Raw genomic sequence first — 22,118 nt, forward strand, 5'->3', positions numbered from 1 at the left:
CCAAAATATTTTGTACTTGTTGCTTTTAGTCCCATTCAAAAACCAGGTAAAAAAGTTTTGTATTTTTTATTTCTTCTATTTTAAAATTTATCAACACGACTTGATGATATAATATGGTTGTAACTTTGGCTTCAAAAGGCTCTACTAAATAAACTTCCACACAAAAATATATTCATCTTATTTCTATTAAAAATAAAGAAAAAAAACATTTTGTTGATAAAACTTTTGATTGTCACGATATTTGCACGAATTTTGTGGCACATTTTTATAGGATTATGATTTCTTTTTCATTATTGCAAACTTCTTAATCTCTAAAATGTATAAGAAAGGCAAATTGGGTTTTCTTAATTCACCCTTCTTACGATTTCTTTTAAACTAAATCATTGCAGAAAGGCATTTGAGCAGTCTTTTCTTTCTTCCTACAAAATATTTATTTTTTCACATTTTTCCCGTTTTTTGTGTGAATTTAAATGTGATTTTAAGGTGTAGGTGTATAAGAGTGTATATACGATAAATATATTTAAGATGAAATGCATTCTATACGTGTAGATATTATGCGAAACACTCACGTACCTTGCATTATAAAAATTCACTTCCTCGCGTATTTCGTTCTTCATTTCTGCACCCCTCCCCCGTCACAGAACGAGAATACTCGGTTATCCCATTTCTTCGCCTTTCTCCCCTGCTTTCACCAACCAGGAAGAAATGTATTCTTATTCATACTTCCCGCCAGCATGGATAAAATATACACCCACAACACACCAATCTATGGTGAGGAAACGCCTTTAGAATTGCGAGTTGGTTTCGGTGGTGGAGTCGGTGGTCGTTTCCTCTCATCGTTTCCAATGCAAAAATTTCTCGCTTCAACGTACTCATAGTTGACATTGACGACAATGGGAAGCTGCGGAAGAGGTTTATTGCTTATGGCTGAACGAATATTTTGCCGTGGATGGGCACCGCAATTACTATCATCATTTGGTAAATTCGAATAGTCGGTGGAGTCCCTCGTTTTGGCCGGAAGTGGTGGAGGTATTTGATCTTCATCCGATGCTGTTGAATCCGTTGTAACTAAAGGGCAAAAATAGAAGAAAATTGAAAAAAAATTATTAATAAACTTTCCTAATTTTTATACTTCACTTAAGGACGATTTTTGTAAGAAAAAAAAACTCACCTATTGAATTTCTATTGCTCTCTTCATCCGACACTGAATTGCTGTCTCCAGGAAGACCTTTAATGCTATTTGTTGGCGTTACAATGCTCGCCGTTCTCGATAATCTCCTCTCTCGCTCAATTTCCGATCGTAGCGGTCTCTTCGGTGTCAACTCCTCAGTTAATTCCACAACTAAACTATTTGTTGGTGTTACTAAACTACTACTGCCATTGCTGCAAATCGACGTGGTATCCTTATCCGGTGTTGTAGCTGCAATCGGTGTCAAAGTTCCAGTATACCACTGACTCGTTGTCACGTTGAGTGATTCCCGATCAATCTGCAAGAACAAGAAAATTCCTCATAACACCATCCCATTCACCAAAAAGATTGTTGAAAAAAAAAGAAAAATATTCAATGAAAAAATAAAATAAAATAAAACCCATACTTTACGACTCGATCGTCGCTTATTGCTCGATTTCTCTTTAGTTTTCTTTGCATGTGCTGTCGTTCCTAGCGATGTTCTGGAGGTGATTTATTTGGATGGGGGTACAAATATACATATAAAAAGAGAGGAAACAAAAATGAAACCATAAACCAACATAAATTTAATGTGAAAATGAAATTTGAAACTTAAACTAAATTTTAAAGAAATCGAGAATGTTAATAATTTAGAAAAATAAAAATGAAAAAGAATCAAGCAAGTTTCATCAGCGACAACACTTTTAACACTTTGCATACCAAGCTCTCTATATTACATTTTTTTTATTTAACAAAAGTTCTAATAAGCCAATTTTTTTAACAAAAGCTCATTTTAATTTTTTTCTCTTTCTTGACAAAGAAATAATTTAATTTTTAAATAATTTATTTAAGTTGGTAAGCAAAGTGTTAAAATCCCGGACCATCCCATAACAAAATACCAAAAATTATAATTTTTACAATGTAAAATAGCATTTTTTACAATTCTTACAATTCAATACCTTGCCAAATATAATTTTATTATTTTAAAGAAATTTGGATTGAGATTAGAGCAGAATTTTATTTATTTTTTTAATAATTTCAATAATTTGACAAGAGCTAAATTAATACCTAAATATGATAAACGAATGTTCAGATAAAATACGTAGAAAAATAGAATTTTCTTTTTCAGTAAATGCTTGATTCTTTATTTTTTTTAGTACATATAATAAAATAAAACAAATTAAAAAATAAATAAAAATAAATAAAAAAAAAACAACTAAATTAAAGAATTAGTTTACAAAAGTTTAAAGTTTTTAGTCCAAAAAGTTGAAAAAATTTTTTTTTTTAATTTCCTAACTGATTTATGACTTAAAATATTTATCAAAAGACCATCCCATTTTTTTTAGAGGAGCTTTCGAAATTTTCATAATAAAATGAAATAGTAAAATTAGTTTTATTAGATATTTAAAAATTGAAAATTAAAAAAATATATAAAAAATCTTTAAAATTATAAGTTTATTATTTTTAACTTAAAAGAAATAGTTTATTTTTTTTATAAAATTCAATCCAATTTTTAATAAATAATAAGAAAATATTCCAAAAACCTTAAAATTATTACACTAAAAATTAAGCATTCCTTTAAATTAAGGCCTAATCTACAATGATCCACAATAATAATAAAAAAAATCTATTAAGGATCTCTGTAGAAAAGCCTTTTCCTTATGAACCAGAAGATTTGAGGAAAAAGAATGAGAAAGAAGTGTTATACTGACCTTGTCAAATTAGCAGCATTGAAGTTAAAATTGGCAAATGTGGATTTAATTGAGCTCGTTTGCGATCGATTGGGCTGCATTGATTTAGAAAGGCCACTACTATAGAAATGAATGAAATGTTAGATTGGTTAATCTCCTCTACTCTAATCTCTTGCACTACATACTCATTTGATCCCATGCTCGTTTCTGAAAGTCGATTTGAATCTAAGCTCATCTGTGCTGACATCCCTCTGCGCATTGTCACGAATTCACGATCAAACTTCAAGTCACAAGTCTATTGAGAGAGAAAGGAAGATGTTCACAGTGTGGAAGATTCTCAGTCAGATCATTGCGAAGAGATTTTCATGATAATTGCTTACCCTTTTGCCGTATTTAATCTCAACCTTGGCCTGCATCTCGAAGAAACACTTCTCAAGACGCTCATGGAATGGAATGAGCGATCTCGGTGCCTTTGCTCGGTGTACCTGCAGTGCAATCTCCAAAATTGGGATTTGCTGTGCAATTAATTCCTTGAGTTTCACCACAAAATGCACATTGCTTGGATTTTGTTCCAGGTACTCATCCGTAAGGAAGGCCTCTTCGTACTTCCGGAAACCCCCCATTACAGCTGGATCGACAATCCCATTGATCTTCATACTCAATGGATTTATTGGCAGTGTCTCATCGTCTCGGTGTGCAATAACTAAATTCCTTATGAACTTATTTGTAGCCTCCATGGTTTCAATGGCATGCTCAATCGGGGATATTTTGAAGGTTTCCGTCGACTCCACTGGGAACCATCGCAGAATCCCCGGAAGACTGTCTGTGGTCTTCATAATTGTACGCTCTAGCCAGAGATTTGCCACTGAATCACCCGCCGTTGATTTCCCATCGCGATATGGGCGGGAAAATTTGAATTTTTGCACATTATTCGTCTGATAGTATTTGAGAATTTGCTGTGCAACAATTTTCTCCTCATACCGCTCATTCTCTTCCGCCATAATGGGCTCAACACTGTTCACTTGGATAAACTGCCCATCGCTGTGGGTAATATCCATTCCGGGTGTTGTGAGGGTTTGCATTAGTTCAGCTGCAGGATGTTGCGTGAGTATTCTCGTGCAAAAATCACTCAGTCTCTCGTACTCCTTCCCGCGGTAGATGAAAACCTTATTTCGCAGGAATTCGGGGAATTTGAGTCCGTAGAAGGCAACACGGAAATATTCACTCTCATGCCGCATTTCCTTGAGAATCTTCTCAAAGAAATCCGCCATTTTCCGATGAATGCTACTTAGGCTCATGTAGTCATACACCTTATTCTCATACTGCTCCGCTAGTTCTTTGCACATGGTCAGGGCGGTTTCCCACATCTTTCCCTGATCGAAGTAGTCAATAATCTCATGATAGAGTGCCTCCTTGAGCTGTCTGTGTGTCTGGCACATTGGATGCCGTTGTGAACGCAACAAGGACGATAGGGCTGTGTCATTCCACATGAGAAGATTGCTGTGGAGCTTGAGTGTGAAAGCAGCTTCGGTGTAGTTGTCGAATTCCATATGTAAATCACAGAGTTTATTCACATAGCGTATGTACATTTCCTTTCGATTCACCCCGGAGTAGAATTGGAGCAAACTCACGGTACACGCCATCCTGTTCTCCTTACTCTCATCATGGATGATGCAGCGATACTCAAGCAACCTCTCCATCAATTTCGTCGCAATCATCACGAACTTCTTCCCATCGCCACTCAATGTATTGTGATTGCAACAATTCTCCATCATGATGCTGTAGAACATGTCCTTGTACTCGTTATCCCCACGCCCACCCTCAACAAGGATGTCCAATTTTTCAATCATCTCATTCTCAAAGTCATTGAAATTCCCCTTGTAGTGGCTGTTATTGCGACGTGTATCCCCATAACTTTCCGATATATATCGCGAGCTACAATATTCCGCTTGCATCATGTCAAAGAAGATGGGTATGGTGGCCTGACGAAGTTCTGGCTCTGGTATGAGACTCATCTCAAGCAATGGCCCCACAAGTTGGGGTACAAATTGAATTTTATTCTCACCCAAGCTAAACCACATTTTCCTTATTTCAATGGCTGTCTCCTTGCGTATATCGCGATACCGTAGGAGTATTGTGGATGTTTTATTTTCCGTGAATTGATCCAACTGCAGCGACGGCTGAATGAGAAAGGCAATGGAGCAATGGAAGAAATTCGACCAAACTTGCTTCTCAAACGGCACAAAGAACTTCTCAAGGATGATATTTGTAAAGTGCTTGAGACTCTCGAGAATAACAATATTCTGATGCATTATCATATCCATCCAATCACTTGGGAACACAGGATATGACACCAAATCCTTGAACACATGCAGAATCTCCGTGAGAAAGTCCATGAGGTCGTATTTGGTGGCAAAGTGATTCACATACCACGTATAGTGCTCTTGGCGCATACTACGGAAAATTCCAAGCATTATTGCCACCAAATTTCCCACAAGTGGATTATCCCGATCCATTTGGATGGATGACTGAATCACCGTACGCAAGAGGATGAACATAATATCCCTGATATCATGGACTGTTGATCCAATATCTTTCCGGAAGAGTAATCCCAGAATATTATTCATTATATTGACACACTCAGCAATCTGAACCATGAGTCGGTAGAAGAAAAAAAAACTACGCATTAGTAATGCTTAACTAATCTCTCGACAAACTAAAACTAAACACTTAACTAATTTAACAATTTATTCCTAAAAAAGTTAAAGAAAATCTTTTTCTTAGAATTTATAAATCAATTTTTCAATAAATTAATTTTACAACACACACTGATAAGAAAATCTTCAAAAATCATTTCAAACTATTCTTCAAATAAAAATAAATAAATAAAAATCTAATTCTAAAATAATATACCTTGGTCTTGGCTGTTGATTCACGCGTGTGTAGATTTGATTTTAATTCACCCAGTACCTTAGCGGCCTTTGTTAAATTCTTTTGCTGTTGCCATAATTCTGACATTACATCACCCTTGAGTTTTTTTTCGTGTCATTTGTATTTGGGATTAACGAAAAAATAAAGGGACAAGGAGAGGTTTGCAGGTTTTTTTTTGCGGAAAAGGCATTAAAGAGTCCAAAAAAGAAAAATTAAAATCAAATAAAATACACCACAAAATTGTTATTTTTACATATAAAAATATTACAAATTATGCTACAGATAAAGCCCTAAACATAGAACAGGATGGCCCAAATTCAGAACCAAAAGATTTTTTTAAAAATCAATTTTTTTAAGGTCTGATTTTGAGTAATCCTCTCACACAAACCATTGATAAAAACCACAAATATAAAAAACAACAAATAAATGAATAAATAATGTTAAGATTAATAAAACAAAAAAAAACAAAAATTATTATACCTAATTATTTTATTTTCTTTATTTTTATTCCTTTTATTTAAGTTAAAAGCAATTTATCTACTTTTTGCTGAGGCATTTGCGGTAAAATTATAATAAAATACTTCGTTAGATAAACTTCACTTTTAAAAGATTGTTAATGAAAAATTCATCAATCTTAAAAAAAGATTTTTTGTTTAAACAATGCATTAGTGTACCCTGTAGTACAGCCTTAAGCCTTTTAACAGCTTTACAACTAAGTACAGAGGAACTAAGTTTTTAAAGCTGTATTAAAGCTCTGAGATATTGGTATTAATTCATTTCTTTATTTTGTGCTCAATCGAAAATCCTTCTTCATTAAGTAAATTGAGGCTGTTTTGCAAGTTATTATTTTATGCATCTAGGTGATTTTTCCTAAATTATTTTTCAAGCAAACCAGCTTTAGAAGCAAATTTAAATCAATTAAAATATCAATTTTATCAATTTATTAAATTAATTAAGGCAAAAATATTTAAAAGTATTTGCATCAAGCATTAATAAGCTTTTTACGAACATTCCACCAATTTAAACAAAACTTGCACCACCAAAGCATTCATTTTATTCTTTCATTTTTCATTATTAATATTTTACAACTCTACACCAAATTAAATGTACAAATAAATCATGCAAAAACTAAACAGATTTATTAGTTATACAAATTAACAAACAAACAAAAATGTTAAATTTATGAAATATGAGAAGGAAGGAAGGAAAAAAGGTGAAAAGCATACGGAAATGAGATGTGAAATTGTGTAAGGATGTAAAAGAGTATACAAAAGTGTGTTGTGTGTATTGAAAATGTATCGCATTTTCTTTAAAACAGTGTTTTCATAATGATAAAAGGTCGATAAAAGGTACTTGAGGTTTTCCTTTGTTCGGCATTGACAAAGTGACTTTTAAACAAGACAAAACTTTCAATAAAGTTTCCAATAAGAACGTTCACAAGACATACAAGGCATTTCTCTTTATCTTATCCTCCTTTTTTATGTAGCAACCATGGAGACATGACATTTTTTTTTTCATTTTGATGCTCACACATAACACGAAAGCACGTGCGGAATTATTTACAAACGAAATTCTTTCTTTTTTTGTTGTTAATGTATTAGACAAAGCTTTTGATCTACATACCTCCTCCTTGCTCTCCAATTTCTCCTTAATTTGCTGACAAAACACTGGCAAGATTATTGAACGACATTCTGGCAGTTTGAAGAGCTTTGAATCAATCATATCCTTTATACACATCATTTTTGACTGTGTCAATCGTCCCGGTGGAATGTTCATGATAATATCAACGATGAATTGACTGGAATAGTACAAAAAAGAAAGAAAAAAATGTGTTAATGAAGGAAAAATAATAAAAATAATTGAGTAAATTACCTCAGTCTAATGGGACTGTAGACTTGCATCAGGTCAGATACAATTACATGCAAATACTTGAGGGTGGCACCTTGAGAGCGAAGTAAATTATTGGGGCATGCAATTAAATTCTTGAATGATGTGAGTAAGTCATCTAGGCTCTGTTCAAAAAATATTCTGTCCTTGTTGTCATTCATTTCAGCAAAAAGTATCCTCGATCTAATTATAAACTTCATGATGTACTGCAGATTCTTTGTGATCTTGTACAGAAGACCCTCAATTTCCGTCTCTGCCTGCGTGCAAACTTCTGGCTGGACAACGGCCGGTGTGCTATTTATTGCATTTTTTATGTGTGTCTGCAGCACATTGATTAATTTACTGAAATTCACCGGAAATTGTTAATAAATTATGACAAAGTCTTTTGAATTATTTCTTTTAAATCATAAAAAAAGCAAATTCCTCTAACTTACTCATATGCCAATGTTGCGGAGAAACTTTCATTGATGTATAAATCAAGAACAGACTGGAAATGTTGATACTTAATCTCCGAAACAATCTCAATGAGACGCAACAAGCATCTAAACACTAAATCATCATATTTGGCTGGATCTGAATTCTGCACCTGAATTTATTTAATTTTATTTAGAGAAAATTCCATTAAATTATTCTTTGTTGTGGAACATACCAAAATACAGAAGAGAGCATCCAGAATGTCTTGAAGAAATTTCACAACCTCTTCGGGTTTTACACCCATTATGGCATTTAGGGAACTCTCCAAGGCGTCCAGATTAGACGACCAGTTGAGCAGTCCAAGAAGGGAAACTACAAAAATAAAACACAGAAGTTTAAAAAATACCCTTCAAGCTTAAAAAGTTAGCTATAGAAAAATATTTTTACCATCCTGAGTGAGCTTTGTGCTGCACAGATTTGTCTCAATGACAAAAAAGTCCTTTGCCGATAGGCTCAATCCCACCGTTGAGGGTTTTGTATTTGGTTCCAAATCGGTAAATTTCGATGGCAACGACAGATAGTTCAACGGAGAATCCTTATCATACTTTTTCTGATCAATCTTATAGACAAGTAGCTTGTGGCACATGTGCTGAAGAGTTGTCCCATTGCTCTGCATTAACTTCACGTACGACAGTGCAAATGGTTTCTCTGCTCGATCTTTCGTTTCATTGGAACTTCGATGTTTGAATGTGAATCTCAAGTGGCACTGCTTGAATTCCTCAATAGGCACTTGCACTTTAAATGTCTCATTCCATTTGGGCTTGTCCTCATGGTAGTATATAACAGATTTGTATTCACTACTCATCCCATTGCCCGCACCCAGTGTTATCACGTCCGACACAACAACACCCTTTTCATTGCACACGCACACCGTAACCTCGATATTCTTATCGCCACTTTTGACACCCTTGGAAAACTCCCCATTCACAAGGGTCAAGTACAAATCATTGCGTACATCCCCCGGGAAAATGACCTCTGGAAAACCCATTTTTCGTGCTATTGGAACATTTCCGTGCACCAAATGCGGATACTCCTCACGAATTTGCTTTGTATCCCCATGGAGGATTTCAACACTCACTGCCAGCTTTGAATCAATTTTCCCCACATCTTTGTTGTTGATTAGCTTCTTTAGCGTCGTATCGAGGTTCTCCTTTTCACAAAGGATAAATGGGAGATCCAGATTATTCTTAAAGTCCTCAGGCTTCTTAATGATGGGTGTTAAATCAATGGCTGCCACCCCAAAAGGACGCCGCATCAAATCAGCACCGGCAGAATTTAAATTATTCTGACTATTCTTCTTTCCTGTTGCACCCTAAAAATCAATCAAAAACATCACGTGAATATGTAAGTAAAAATACTTTCTTTTCATTGATAATTCAATTAAAAAAAAATTAGCACGAACAGAAATGATAAATTGCAATTCATTTTTTAGCTGTGATTCTTTCTTCAAAGAAGCACAGTTTTTAAATACAAGGGGTATTTATCTGTCGAATATTTTAACAGTTATGGCGAATAATCCGAAGGTTAGCGAATAATCACAATAATATTTCCAAAGATCTGAATATTCTCATTTTCAGCTAAAATTTAGTACTTCTTCGGCTTGAATTTACTACTTTCTCAGTTTGAATTTACTGCTTTTTAAGTATTTTTTAGGATTGAATTTAGTACTTATTTGTCTTCAATTTAGTACTTATTCGGCTTAAATGTAGTACTTGAGACAAGTTTCTCCGACGAGACCGCTGAGGAAGACGCGCAAACTGCCTCGAAAGCTATGGAGATTGTTTTAATTCGGTTGGATTAAGACGCGGGTTCCCTGCCGACTCTTCCGGAAGGAGTTCTGTGCTCCTAAAGTCTCTTTGTTCAATTTAGTACTTTTCCGATTAAATTCAGAATTTTTAAAGTAAGAATTGTCAATATTTTTTACTAGATTTTACTATATTTTCGACTAGAATTTAGTACTTTTAATTATTGAATTTATACTTCTTTTGATTGAATTTTTATAAAATACTTAAATCTAGCCGAAGTAATAAATTCAAGTCGAAAAAGTACTAAATTCAATAGTTCAAAGTACTAAATTCTATCGGAAAACAATTGGAAATTCTAGCTGAAAATGTATACTGAATACAATAGGAAAAAGTACTAAATTTAAAAATAGTAGGTACTAAATTTTTCACTTCTTCAGCTAAAATTTTTAGTACTTTTCAGGATTTTGCTTCTCATAGTCTTTATCAATTTAAGACTAAATAAAAAAAAAGAAATGCTCATCTGTTGAATATTTTGATTTCTTTAGCGAATCATCCGAATATTTTCATTCGGATAAACACACCCCTTGATATTTTATGAAACCAACCTGCAGAACAACACTGGCCATGCTGACACGCTTCGGATCGGGTTCTTTAACGTCCATCCCTCCAATGCGAATGGCATAGCATATCAAGTACACCTTATTCCTGTTTAAATCCTGCGTACTCAGGTCCGTGAAGAGCACACGATTATTATCGAATTGATCGATATCTCTCGCCAAGCCCTGTCTGCCCCATTTTACCACATAATTCTCCGTTATGGACTTTTGCTCATCGGCATCATAGAGTGTCAGAAGGAGATCTGAATCTTCTTGGAACTTGCATACAAATGCATGGACTCGCAGCAAGAGATTATGTGAGTGTTTGTTCATATTCTTTGACACGCGGTTCTTGTTGAAAGCCGTCTGTACAAAAAAAAGGAAGAAAGAGAGAAGAATCGCAGATGAAACAAAATGAAAATGTAGCTCAATGTGTGATCATTCAGAGAATTATTTCATTGAGACTGACACGATCAGGTGCCCTTGTGGATACAATCGAATGAATTTTTTTTTTTTTTTGCAATGAAGAGGTCATGAACTCACCGATGCCATCTTTATGCGTTCCACGGCATTTGTGTGTAGCTCATAGAGTTGTGTTGTTGATGTTGTATTTATATCAATAACACTTCCACTTTCATTCCTAACCACCATGTCCAAACCCAATAGACTATTTCCCACATCAATCTCCGACGTTGCCATTAATTTAACATCCTTCATCTCGTCCACTGGCAAATTACCCGATAATATTTGCGATCGGAGTCTTATCAGTTCCAACATTTTTTGCCGAATTGGCAAGAAGTTTGAGTTGTTTGTCTGCAAATGTTAAAAAAAAAAGAGATGCTTTTGTAGTTTTCTTTTCTTGAGGTGGGAACACACCCCAAATTTGGCGTAACAAATTACCAAATAAAACTTTTTGAATAGATCTCCCCACTCCACAAGAACTGTCGTGATCTCATCAACAATTTCAGATCTCTTGATTACATAGTCATTTTTAGACCGCACACACTCCATTAATTCAATGTACGATTTTGGGAATATACCTCTATTCCCACGATTTCTGCAACAAAAACATTTTCGAAAAAATTAAGACAAAAAGTGAAAATTTTTATTGCTTTGTTCACATCTTCAGGGTTCAATGATTCCTCACACAACCACCAACATATTAATCTATTTAATTTTATTCGGTGTGGAATGTTAAAGAAATGGAAAGCTTAAAGAAAAAAAAATTCTCACGCACTTTTTGTTGTATCCATAGTACCAATTGGAGCTCTCCTTCAGGATTATCACAGCATCACCAACATCCAAATTCAGTCTATGTGGCTTATCCTGACTAAAGCTGTTTTTGGCTGCAACAAATATTTACAATTTATTTATTTTTTCCTAAATAAAGCAGCAACAAGCAAATTCTTTGAACATTTTTTGCACAAAACATATTCACTGAGAGTCTCCCAGATTATGGAATTTAAGTTATTTCATTTTTTTTTTACGGTGGTGGCTTTCACAAAAGATATAACATCATAAATTCATAAGAAATAAAACAAAACAAAAATATAGAAGTTCTCCCAGAGAATTTAAAACAAACGAGATACAATTAATTTGAATTTTATACTATTTTGAAATGTTGAATAAATTCTGCACGAAAAGGCGCGAGAGTTTAATTGATTTCCCATGGAACAAATCCAAATATGTAGAGATTTATGGTCCAATTGCTACGCATAAATTAACACGGAACTCATCGACTTTACTATTAGAAGACCTTTGAATTAAATCAATTTTTCCGATCAATTTACTGTATTTTGGTCATATTTAACGTCAACAATATTAAAAGAAGAAGAAGCTCATTAGGTGTTATGAGTTTATTCTCATTCTTAACAAAATTCTAATCATTGCCAAAAAATAAATAAAAAATCATGAGTCAGAATAGCAAAAGAAACTGAAGGTTATTGAAACTAACAAAAAATTAAGTAAAAACTTTAATTATTTTACAAAATTAATTATTTAACAATCTTTGTCTTTTTGCTCACATTCTGCAATGAAAGAATGGCGAAAAAAATTGTAATGGACACAAAACTCATACAAAAGATTCTCACAGAAAGTAAACGCAAAAAAACCTTTTTTAAAGAAAAAAAATTATCCTGTCGGTTCAACACAAAAAGGTTTCTTCTTTTCAATTCCTTTTCTTATTCTCATCGAAACTCAAGTGTAGACCGATTGTACGTGCAATGCAACGTGTTTTGTTGAATTTTTCTAGGAAAACACCAAAACCAACCAACAGGTAGAATATCGCACACAATTATTGTAGGGGAAACTCATAAAAATCAAACTACGTTACAAAAAAACCGAGTTTTGTCCATAAAGAAATATATGGAGAAAAAATGTATCTTTCACTTCATATATCACGAAGGAAGGAATTTGAGAAATTGCAATGATATTCTTGTGTAAAATAAAATACACATTAACCCAATTAAAAACAGTCACCATACACAACAGTCTTATGCATTCACAGCCTTATATACTTCATCGTGCACATATATTTTATAGTTTAGATGAACTCCATTATGCAATCTCAAATTGGTCTTTCATATAGAAAGAGTTTTGTATTCCCTTTATGTATTTAGATAAATAAATGCGAGACATTCTCAAAAGAATCTATTTACGAAGAATGTACTACGCGGTATATACGTTGTGTGACTAATCAATGGTATTTACGATAATTATACGTTGATGACCCTGATGTGACATCACATACATTTTATTCAGTTTTTTTTTATTATTTTTATTCACTCTCAACTTGTGAGAAAACTCCTGTACTCGAGAATTCACAAACACAGCAAGAACTTTTCTTATCAAAGAAAAAAGAAAATTCTCTCAGAGACGCACAAATCAGTACACTTGGTGCAGCTCTCTCTCAAATCAAACCTCACACGGAAAAGTCCAAAGAGCTTCTGTATGGTGAGGAGCACGAAAAAATAATAAAGGAAAAATAGCGCCCTGACTTGAAAGAAACAAAAATCAAACAGATCATGATGAACCGATAAAATCTCAAGCAGAACTAACGAAAAAGGCAGCAGTGTGGAACAGAAATTTGCACACAAACTCTCCCCCACTTTAGACCACCCACATTTATTTATTTAATATTGAGTGCTCCCCATTTTCTCCATACATTAAAAAAAATTCATCAAACTGGGTTACTGGCTGTTGATGGATCATCATCAATTCTAACGCCACGAAACTTCCCCTCGTATAGTCAAATATGTGACAAAAATTACAAATGCAAATAATATAAGTCGTAGTACGAGTGGCGAGAGACTCTGCAGTAGTCTCACGTTGCTAATAAATCAACAGGAAATATATTTTTTTTTGTAATTTACACTTAATGGAAACATTTAAGAGTGAAAATCGGAAAGACACCATATTTCTTTTTTTTATTTATTTTAAAGTAATAAATCCAGATGTAACATAACTAATAAATAGGCCTAAAATCATTAAATTATAGGCTTTGTATCCTCCATTAGAACTCACAATAGAAATGTATTGCACACCGGAGATTCCACTGAAACACATTATGGAGCATTTTCAACTAAAATATATTTTGCAACTTATTTATCTTTCACACCGGAAGAGATACATCCTTGAAAGGGTCATGCACACACATTAAGGTTGTCATAAAGATAGAGAATGTGATAAAGAAAACTAACATGAAAACTCCATCGAACATCTACTTTCTGAGTTTTCGAAGTTTCTTTCTTTTATTTATTTTTTTCTTAGTCCGCAAAATGAGTCTTAAATGGTCTAAAAGTACACGCAGTGAAGCAATTTACTCTCAATGAGCATTCAAAAAAAGAATGGCGAGATTGGGCGCAAAATGAATGTATTATCACAATAGAATGAGCTTCCTTCCTGCTTTCGAATTGAAACCGTGTCTATCAGAACTTTTCTGAACAAGCAATTAAAGCAAAGTTATGCGGGTTAAACGTTCATTTTTTTTCGTAAATTCATGCTATAAAATATCATCCATGAAATTAAATCAGCACATAAACCTATTAAAATTTAATAAATTACCGCATGTAAAGTGATAATGAAACTTGTACGTGAATAAAATAAATTTTTCATTGTTAATTCATTGAACAGGAGGTTTGTGAGCAATACTACGCGTGAAAATCTTTACACACACACATTTTACTTCCACCCGGTTGATTTTGCCGCACCCACAATCCTCCAAAAGATGAGCAATAAATTCGTGACTGGTTCAATATTATTGTGTACTAAAGGAATGCAATTGGCTTTGTTAGAAAAAATATATTTCTTCAGCATTAAACTCATTGAAAGGAAATATAAATGTCAAGGAATTAAAAAAAGAGAAAAAAATCTTCCAACAATTTTCTCTGGTAAAAATCAAAATTTTCCATTAAAAAAATTCAAAGACAGTGATTAATTAAATTTTAAAAAATCCAATAGAGTTCATAAAAGTTGAAGAGAAAACAGACAAAATACATTACATTACAAAATAAGCATGTAAATACAAGAAAAGAGATTTATTGCTTTTTTCCTAATTCTCTTTTAGGTCTAAATGAGATTTGTTGTGAAGCAGATGGAACTAATTTCTCTTCTTCTTTTTTGTTTATTTTTAACCCTGAAACCTCAAATTATTACAAACCCATAAAAATCATCACGTGAAGAAGCACTATTTTTCATTTATTTATAAATAGATTGTTCTTGGGTTTTATTGAAAGAAAAAAAAGTATAATAATAACTACATTTTATCTCAAGAACATCTCTTGTGGGAAAGAAAAATATTTAGCATAATTCACTTTATTTTTGTTCTTGATTCTTAATGGATCTGGTAAAGGTTTCCCCCATATTCCGATTCCCGCAGTGAACGACCAAGTTGCAAAATATCATTAAAAATGTTCAGAGAAAATATGGAAAATGTTTAGTAAAGCATATTTTTTCATGAAGAGAGCAACATAATATATCCGAAAGAAGGGAGTTTTTATTTAATCTGATTAAGAAGAACATAAGCCATCATCAATATGATTGATTGAATTTTAAAAAGAGGGAGACGCAGGGCTTTTAAAATTTCCCGCGTGACTTTTCAAAATATTAATAATACAAGACTATACCCTTCTTCAAACAAAAAAAATTCCATCATAAAAGCTTTACCGGCCTCGCCCTTTCTCTCCAAATCAATCGAAAATTCATATTAGCTCTATAAATAAATAAAATGAATTCTTGTGTAAAAGATAATGTTTTATTGTTTAACACAAAAACATCATTTTTCCAACTAATTAACGCAAAAAATCTTTGCATATCAAGAAAAAAACACATGTGCTGGCGAAGCAGTGAGAAATTTTATGCAAATTTTTATTGGAAATTCATGAAAGCGTTAAATGTGGAAATATGTAATCACATTTCAATTAAATGATAAAGCATGAATCATTATCTCACATAAGTTTATTCCGCGTGAGTGTGTGTGAATCTTCAACAACGAGGGGGAGATTGGAGCCCATGGAGCGATAGGAGAGGACTTGCATTATTCATACAAACAAAGTATGGATGTGGATTGTAAATTGCATTCTAAATAGCATTTTAATACACAATTATGCACATCATACCCCACGAGTGCCTTCGTGCTTGTGAAGATTTTCGTCATTTTGTTCAAGGAAAGCTAGAAGCGTAATCTTATTGTTTTTTTCTTCTTCTTTTCTTTCTTTAAACGCAGAAAATGCAGGAGGGCAACGCGTGCCACAAACACTACATTTTTTTTCTTGATATTTACTTCTGAAGTTTATAGAATGAAAAGTGACGAAGAAGAAAGACTAATTCTTCCCATTGATAGTAAGGTTCTGCCGCTGACACCCCAAATAGATATTTCATATTCACACAAGGGGAGAATATTAATGGCACAATCTTCCTCTGCTCGGCAACAAGAAAAGTGAAAAAAAGCAAAGAAAAAGCCTTTGAAACAATTAAAAATATCTCTCTTTTGCTTTTCCCTCACACAACTCTCAGAGGCACGGAAAAAAGAAGAATTCTTGCATATCCCCCACAGTTGATTCGAATAACTTCCATGAATGTTAATTGAATGTGATCATCTTCGAGGGCCCTTTTATTGGATGGAAACAGCCCCCCTGAATTGTTTCGTATCTCCTCATTTAGATTATTTATTTAGAAATTAAAGTAATTTATTTTTTTTTACGTGAACCTCAATTTTAAAAGCGCGCAGCAATGCCTAACAAATCGCACTGTTCATCAAGACAGCTTGTAATGTAACAATTTTAATCAAGATTTTAGTCACATTTGGTACTCATAATTTAATTTAATTTTGCACATCTTATCAGATAAAAAAATGACTTTCCTTCGTGATAAGAATAAGAGAAAATTATTTTTTAGCACGTGTGCAAAATTCTTTAAGGTGATTCCCCGTTGATTTTTATAATCGTGGTACCTAATCGCAAATCCAAGAAAATCACCAAGAAAAGAAAGGAGAACAACAAATTTCTAAACCTTTTAGCTTTTTAATCAATCTATGCCATCCATGCCATCTCATTTGGGTAATAAGCTATTTTAGCTGTGTTTCTTTCCAGACACGCAGCTTTTGTGTACCGAGCAAAATCGAAAGTCGTCAGATCGGGCTCAAACTTGGGATGAGCACGAATTAGGGTCCCCACATTCCAAAAAACGTATGCGCCAAAAAATTTTTTTTTCCGGCCCTCCATCCGGAGTTCAACGCAAAATTGCAAGAGAACGGTAATAGATAGAGACTTGCGGTAAACGGCAAAGTTTAAATATCGACTGGAAGACATCCGATTTTGATGTCAAATCCACCCCCCACCCCCCCGTCCCCCATTTTGAATAACCTCAAAATTTTGTTTTCGCTATATCTCAGTCGCTATTATAGCTAGAGGGCTGAAATTTTGATATGTTGTAGGGGCCATCAAGAGCTTTCCAACGATACCTCATTTTCGAAATTCGGTCAAGCCGTTTAGTCAATATGGTCGCCACAATTTTTCATCGAAAATCGGCCATAACTCGAGAACGGCTTGACCGATTTTGATCAACCCGGGGTCAAATGAAAGATCTCAACAAACCCTACAACTCTCTAGAACATCCGAAGTTTCAAAAGTGACCGCTAGAGGGCCAAAAATCAAAAACAAAATTTTCGATGAGTTTTCGATGAATATCTCGAAAACGACGACATATTTTTTTTTTCATTTTTTGATATGTTGTAGCTGACCATATTATCTAGCTTCATGCCAAAAATGAAGAAAATCTATGGATCCGTTCTCGAGATATAGTCTTCCAAAGTTGGTATGTCATATCTCGGGTTCTACAAGTCCGATCTTGATCAACTCAAGCGCAAATGAAAGGTTTCGAGAAACCCTACAAATGTCTAGAACATTGCAACTTCGAGAAATGACCGCAAGAGGCGCTAAAGTCAAAAACAAAGTTTTCGAAAATTTCGAACTCGAATTTTTCGAAAATGGCGACATAATTTTTTTCATTTTTTGATATGTTGTAGTTGACCATATTATCTAGCTTCATGCCAAAAATGAAGAAAATATATGGATCCGTTCTCGAGATATAGCCTTCCAAAGTTGGCATGTCATATCTCGGGTTCTACAAGTCCGATCTTGATCAACTCAAACGCAAATAAAAGGTTTCGAGAAACCCTACAAATGTCTAGAACATTGCAACTTCGAGATATGACCGCAAGAGGCGCTAAAGTCAAAAACAAAGTTTTCGAAAATTTCGAACTCGAATTTTTCGAAAATGGCGACATAAATTTTTTTCATTTTTAGATATGTTATAGCTGACTTCAAGACCTTTCAAACAAAAAAAAATTTATGAAAATCTATGGATCCGTTCACGAGATATGGCGTTTTAAAGATTTCTTGGGGGATGACTTTTCAACTTTTCCCGACTTTGCGCGTATTTAAATTAATTTGCGTTATAGTTTGCTCTCACAAAATTGGTACACTGAAAGAAACACAGCTCTCGTAAGCTTGGTCAGCTTACCAGTACATTTTTAGTTTAACTCCAAGAGGCAAAATTTTCATGACGAGTAAACTGACAGAAAATTTTCGTTTTCCTAACAATCACTGGATTTTTCACATGAATTATTTACATTGAATTTTCATTCATAAAATTCTAGATCGGTAAAACTTGATTAGATTATCAAGAATAAAAATGAGTTAGAAATACAAATTAGATATCTCTTAATCTTCGAATTGGAAGATTTATGAGATTTTATGTTCCACACATAAAAAAAAACACCAAAAAAAGAAACTCTCACTCGTACCTACATACATATTTATGGTAACGGGACGCAACATTATAATTTTCGCATTCAAATGAAAGGCCATGCCTTCACTTTATATTTCTTTCTTTCACTCTCTTCCACATGAAAATTGAGTATATAGTTAGTACAAAAAAAGCACAAATGTTGAGATAAAATAGCGCAATAAAAATTGTAAGAAGTGTGTTAAGATAGAAAATTGTTATCACCGTTACTGAAAATGTGTAGAAGAATCACAAGATTAGATATAAATGTTCACTTTTTTTTCTCGTTTTCTAACAAACTTCTGTCTTGTGCGTGTTCCATTTCCACGAACAGTACAAGACTGAGAAATATCATGTGGAAAGAATATTACATTTTTGTGGACTTTTTTTTTTCATAATTACGGTGTCTATTTGAATGCTAAATTATGTGATGACTCATGAAATTGTTGAGGAGGAACTTTGTATAACGCAGGAACACAAAAACATCAACTGTGTGAAAGAAGTAAACTCCATAATATTTACCAACTTATTCAAACCCCAAAATTGCTGACGATGTAAAATATATCTCAACAAAGGTGGTTTCATGCATTTGATTTTAGAATTGAAAGTGCAGGTGTAAATATAATCAATAATAAGTTATTGCGATCTTGTGGTATCAATTGCTCAGTTTGTGATAAGATTATCTTATCACCAAGGGAAGGTTTTTGTATTATGGATTGATCAACAGGAGTATATGAAAGACGGAAAATTGTATTACAAACAGGGCAAAGACAGCGAAAAGTATCTCATAAAGACCTGAGAAAAATGCAATAAAGTTCATAACACTCTAAGAAATAAATATTGTTCTCGATTTATTCTCATTCAGCAACCTTGAGGTAGGTATAATTCATTTACAAAGAACTCTTGAGAAACCCTTTAATATAAAATAATATGAAGCAATATAGCCCCGTATCTCTTATCATTTCCACCTGATACACTGAGATAGTCGAACAGAAATATTTTCAAGAAACTTGGTGTAAAGAAAACGATAAAAATCTCAAAGTTAGGTCACATTGAAGTTGACCTCTTATTAACCCAGTATATGTGTAATTTGTACCACGCTCTGGAAGTTTTATGTATGTATGTTGCTCGAAAAGAAGCATAAAAACTATTTATGGCTACAAGAATCAAAGTTGTAATGTATCCAAAAGAGAACAGATTCTATATTTTTTAGCAAGTTTTGTAATAAATTAATCAAGTTTTTAGACAAATTTAGAAATAAGATTCTAAGGAAATCTGAACTATGTCCATGCTATCACTCTTTACTCAGCCAAAAAAACTTAAGAAATATTGCTTTTAGCTTCTCAGTTACGCATAATCCACACACAACAATATTTACTCTATAAAACACCAAAAATTGCGAGAAATCTCAGTCAGTGAACATGATTCATCTCAAGACTCTCAAGAGTAGCCACTCTTTCGGGGAATTCAGCCAATTGACCACGACATGAGCGGAGATGTGGTTTTTGGGAGGAGGAGGAGGTCATCGATACTGCTCAATCTCTACGCCAGGAGAGTGTCAATTGATTAACTATAATAACTAATTGATCACACTACCCATTGTGCGACGATGCGCTTGGGAAGAATGTGAGTAATCTGGGCAGGAAGGGCAAAACACTTGCTCCAGCATTAATCATCACATTTGCATGCGTCCAGATCTCCGCAGACACGACGAATTTCCAATTGCAGAAATAATTCCCACATTTTGTCACCATATATTCAACAAGTGATTCTTCTATTTTTCTTCACGCTCCTCGCGAACTCGTTTTCTTGCCTTGCCTCTCTTCTCTTCTCTGGGTGTTCGTCACTGAATGAGGCAAAAAGTAGGGGAAAAGACTGCGATGATAAAGGCTACGATGGGCGCTGACAAGAAAATTGTAAAAAGAGAAAAAAACCCACAGAGTCTCATTAAATCATTAAATCAATCTCTAGAGGATAATCCAGGACACCAAGAGGATGAAAAGGTACTCCCGGAAAGAAATCCTAATCTTACAAAGCACTTTTCTTGAATGGAATTTTACTACTAACCACCAACCTTCATTGAAGAAAAGTAATCAGAAAAATAATATTCAGTATAAATTAGCATTTCCCAGCAGGAGGGAAAATGTTCCAATTCTGAGAGAAAATTGCCTGGGAAATTCCTGATGTTGATGTTTTCTTGTGTTTGTGCCCCATAGGGTGCAAGCTTTCCGGAAGACTCTTCGTGTGTTTACTTTCTCTCAATGCACATCCACAACACTTTTCACGTATCCTTACCAATTCCATAGAGGACTTTCCCATCGACACTATTCCACACGGTCATTGTGACAAAATAATCATAAGTTTTCTTCACTTTTTTAGGCACAAATTTCCACGATCCGTGCAACTTCTGCGGCAACTAAGCAACAACTACTGAATCATTGTGCTGCACTAAAACTGGCGGCTGAGAGGCTAGTACAGACGGTACACGTAACTATTTCTTTCACAATTTTAGACATTTAGACAAAAATTTTAAAATATTTATTTTTCCGGGAAAAACTCATTTTTAAGGCTCCAAAAGTTGCCGGGAATGCTCAAGGGGGCCCCAAGTATTTTCAGTAAAAATTTAGGGGCGCAATTCGCTGGATTTTTTTCTGGATTTTGCACGAGTTTTTTTTTTGGCAAAAATTAGAGTATTTTAAACTGGCGGCGCCAATCGACGCGGCGTCGTTTCCTGGTCACAAAAACCTAATTTTCCCATGAAAATTTGGCGGAAAACGCGAGAAAATTGCGAAAAACTAAAAATGTGAGGGAGACAGTATAAGTTACGTGCATCCATCTCATTTTCCCCTCAACCAACTAACCAGCGCCATATAACGTCTGGTCCAAATAGTAAAATTTGAATTTTAACGAACTTTTTTTTGCATTTCGACAAAATTCGGAATTTCTTGTTTTTTTTCGGAAATTTTTGGGCATAAACCGCATTTTTGAGACTCCTGGGGAACTTACGGCGGCTCCCGCGCCCCCGAGGAGCTTCTCTGTGCGGAATTTGAGGCCCGCGGAAATTTTGACGGTTGGGGATTTTACACGCACTTTTTTTCTCGGAAATGGATTTTCGCAAACTTTCGGAATTTTTATGCCAAAAATTCAAAAGTGTTTTCCTGTTCACAAAAAACACAATTTCCCCGGAAAATTCGGTGGGAAACGCAAGAAAATTGCGAAAAAGTGAAAGGGAGAGGGAGACGGATAGCGGTGAAATGCATCCGTTTCATTTTCTCTTGAGCAAACAGCGCCAAAAAGTAGCAGTAGTGGTGCTTTTTGGAACTACAATTTAGGGCGCCAAATT

The 22,118-nt window shown here is 34.2% G+C and overlaps 1 protein-coding gene across 5 annotated transcripts; it reads right to left on the bottom strand.

Annotated features, from left to right (window-relative positions):
• Positions 1–51: 51 nt before the first annotated feature.
• Positions 52–21,206, bottom strand: LOC129797848 (dedicator of cytokinesis protein 1). Of its 5 annotated transcripts, none has more exons than XM_055840695.1 (17): positions 21,071–21,206; positions 11,730–11,838; positions 11,393–11,549; positions 11,036–11,305; positions 10,502–10,858; positions 8,539–9,463; positions 8,327–8,463; positions 8,112–8,263; positions 7,663–8,019; positions 7,414–7,588; positions 5,773–5,886; positions 3,240–5,507; positions 3,045–3,154; positions 2,881–2,976; positions 1,596–1,671; positions 1,172–1,487; positions 52–1,068 (listed from the first exon to the last, which is right to left on the bottom strand). In XM_055840695.1, exons 1-17 carry the CDS (start codon positions 21,114–21,116, stop codon positions 767–769), a joined length of 5,967 nt encoding a protein of 1,988 aa, XP_055696670.1. In that variant the 5' UTR covers positions 21,117–21,206; the 3' UTR covers positions 52–766. The 5 variants fall into 5 exon arrangements, with proteins under 5 accessions (XP_055696670.1, XP_055696669.1, XP_055696671.1 ...); XM_055840694.1 differs by having other exon boundaries at positions 2,881–2,979; XM_055840696.1 differs by lacking the exon at positions 5,773–5,886 and having other exon boundaries at positions 2,881–2,979.
• Between the last annotated feature and the right edge of the window lie 912 nt (positions 21,207–22,118).

The sequence above is a fragment of the Lutzomyia longipalpis genome, chromosome 1 (genome assembly GCF_024334085.1).
Source record: "Lutzomyia longipalpis isolate SR_M1_2022 chromosome 1, ASM2433408v1".
In the NCBI taxonomy this organism is placed as follows: domain Eukaryota; kingdom Metazoa; phylum Arthropoda; class Insecta; order Diptera; family Psychodidae; genus Lutzomyia; species Lutzomyia longipalpis.

Excerpts from the sequence above, each read along its gene's own strand:
- LOC129797848 (XM_055840694.1), bottom strand. The coding sequence starts at position 21,116 with ATGACCGTGTGGAATAGTGTCGATGGGAAAGTCCTCTATGGAATTG. Across the intron at positions 11,306-11,392 it reads TATTCAAAAAGTTTTATTTG|ACAAACAACTCAAACTTCTT; the intron begins GTAATTTGTTAC and ends TAACATTTGCAG. Across the intron at positions 10,859-11,035 it reads AACGCATAAAGATGGCATCG|ACGGCTTTCAACAAGAACCG; the intron begins GTGAGTTCATGA and ends TTTTTTGTACAG.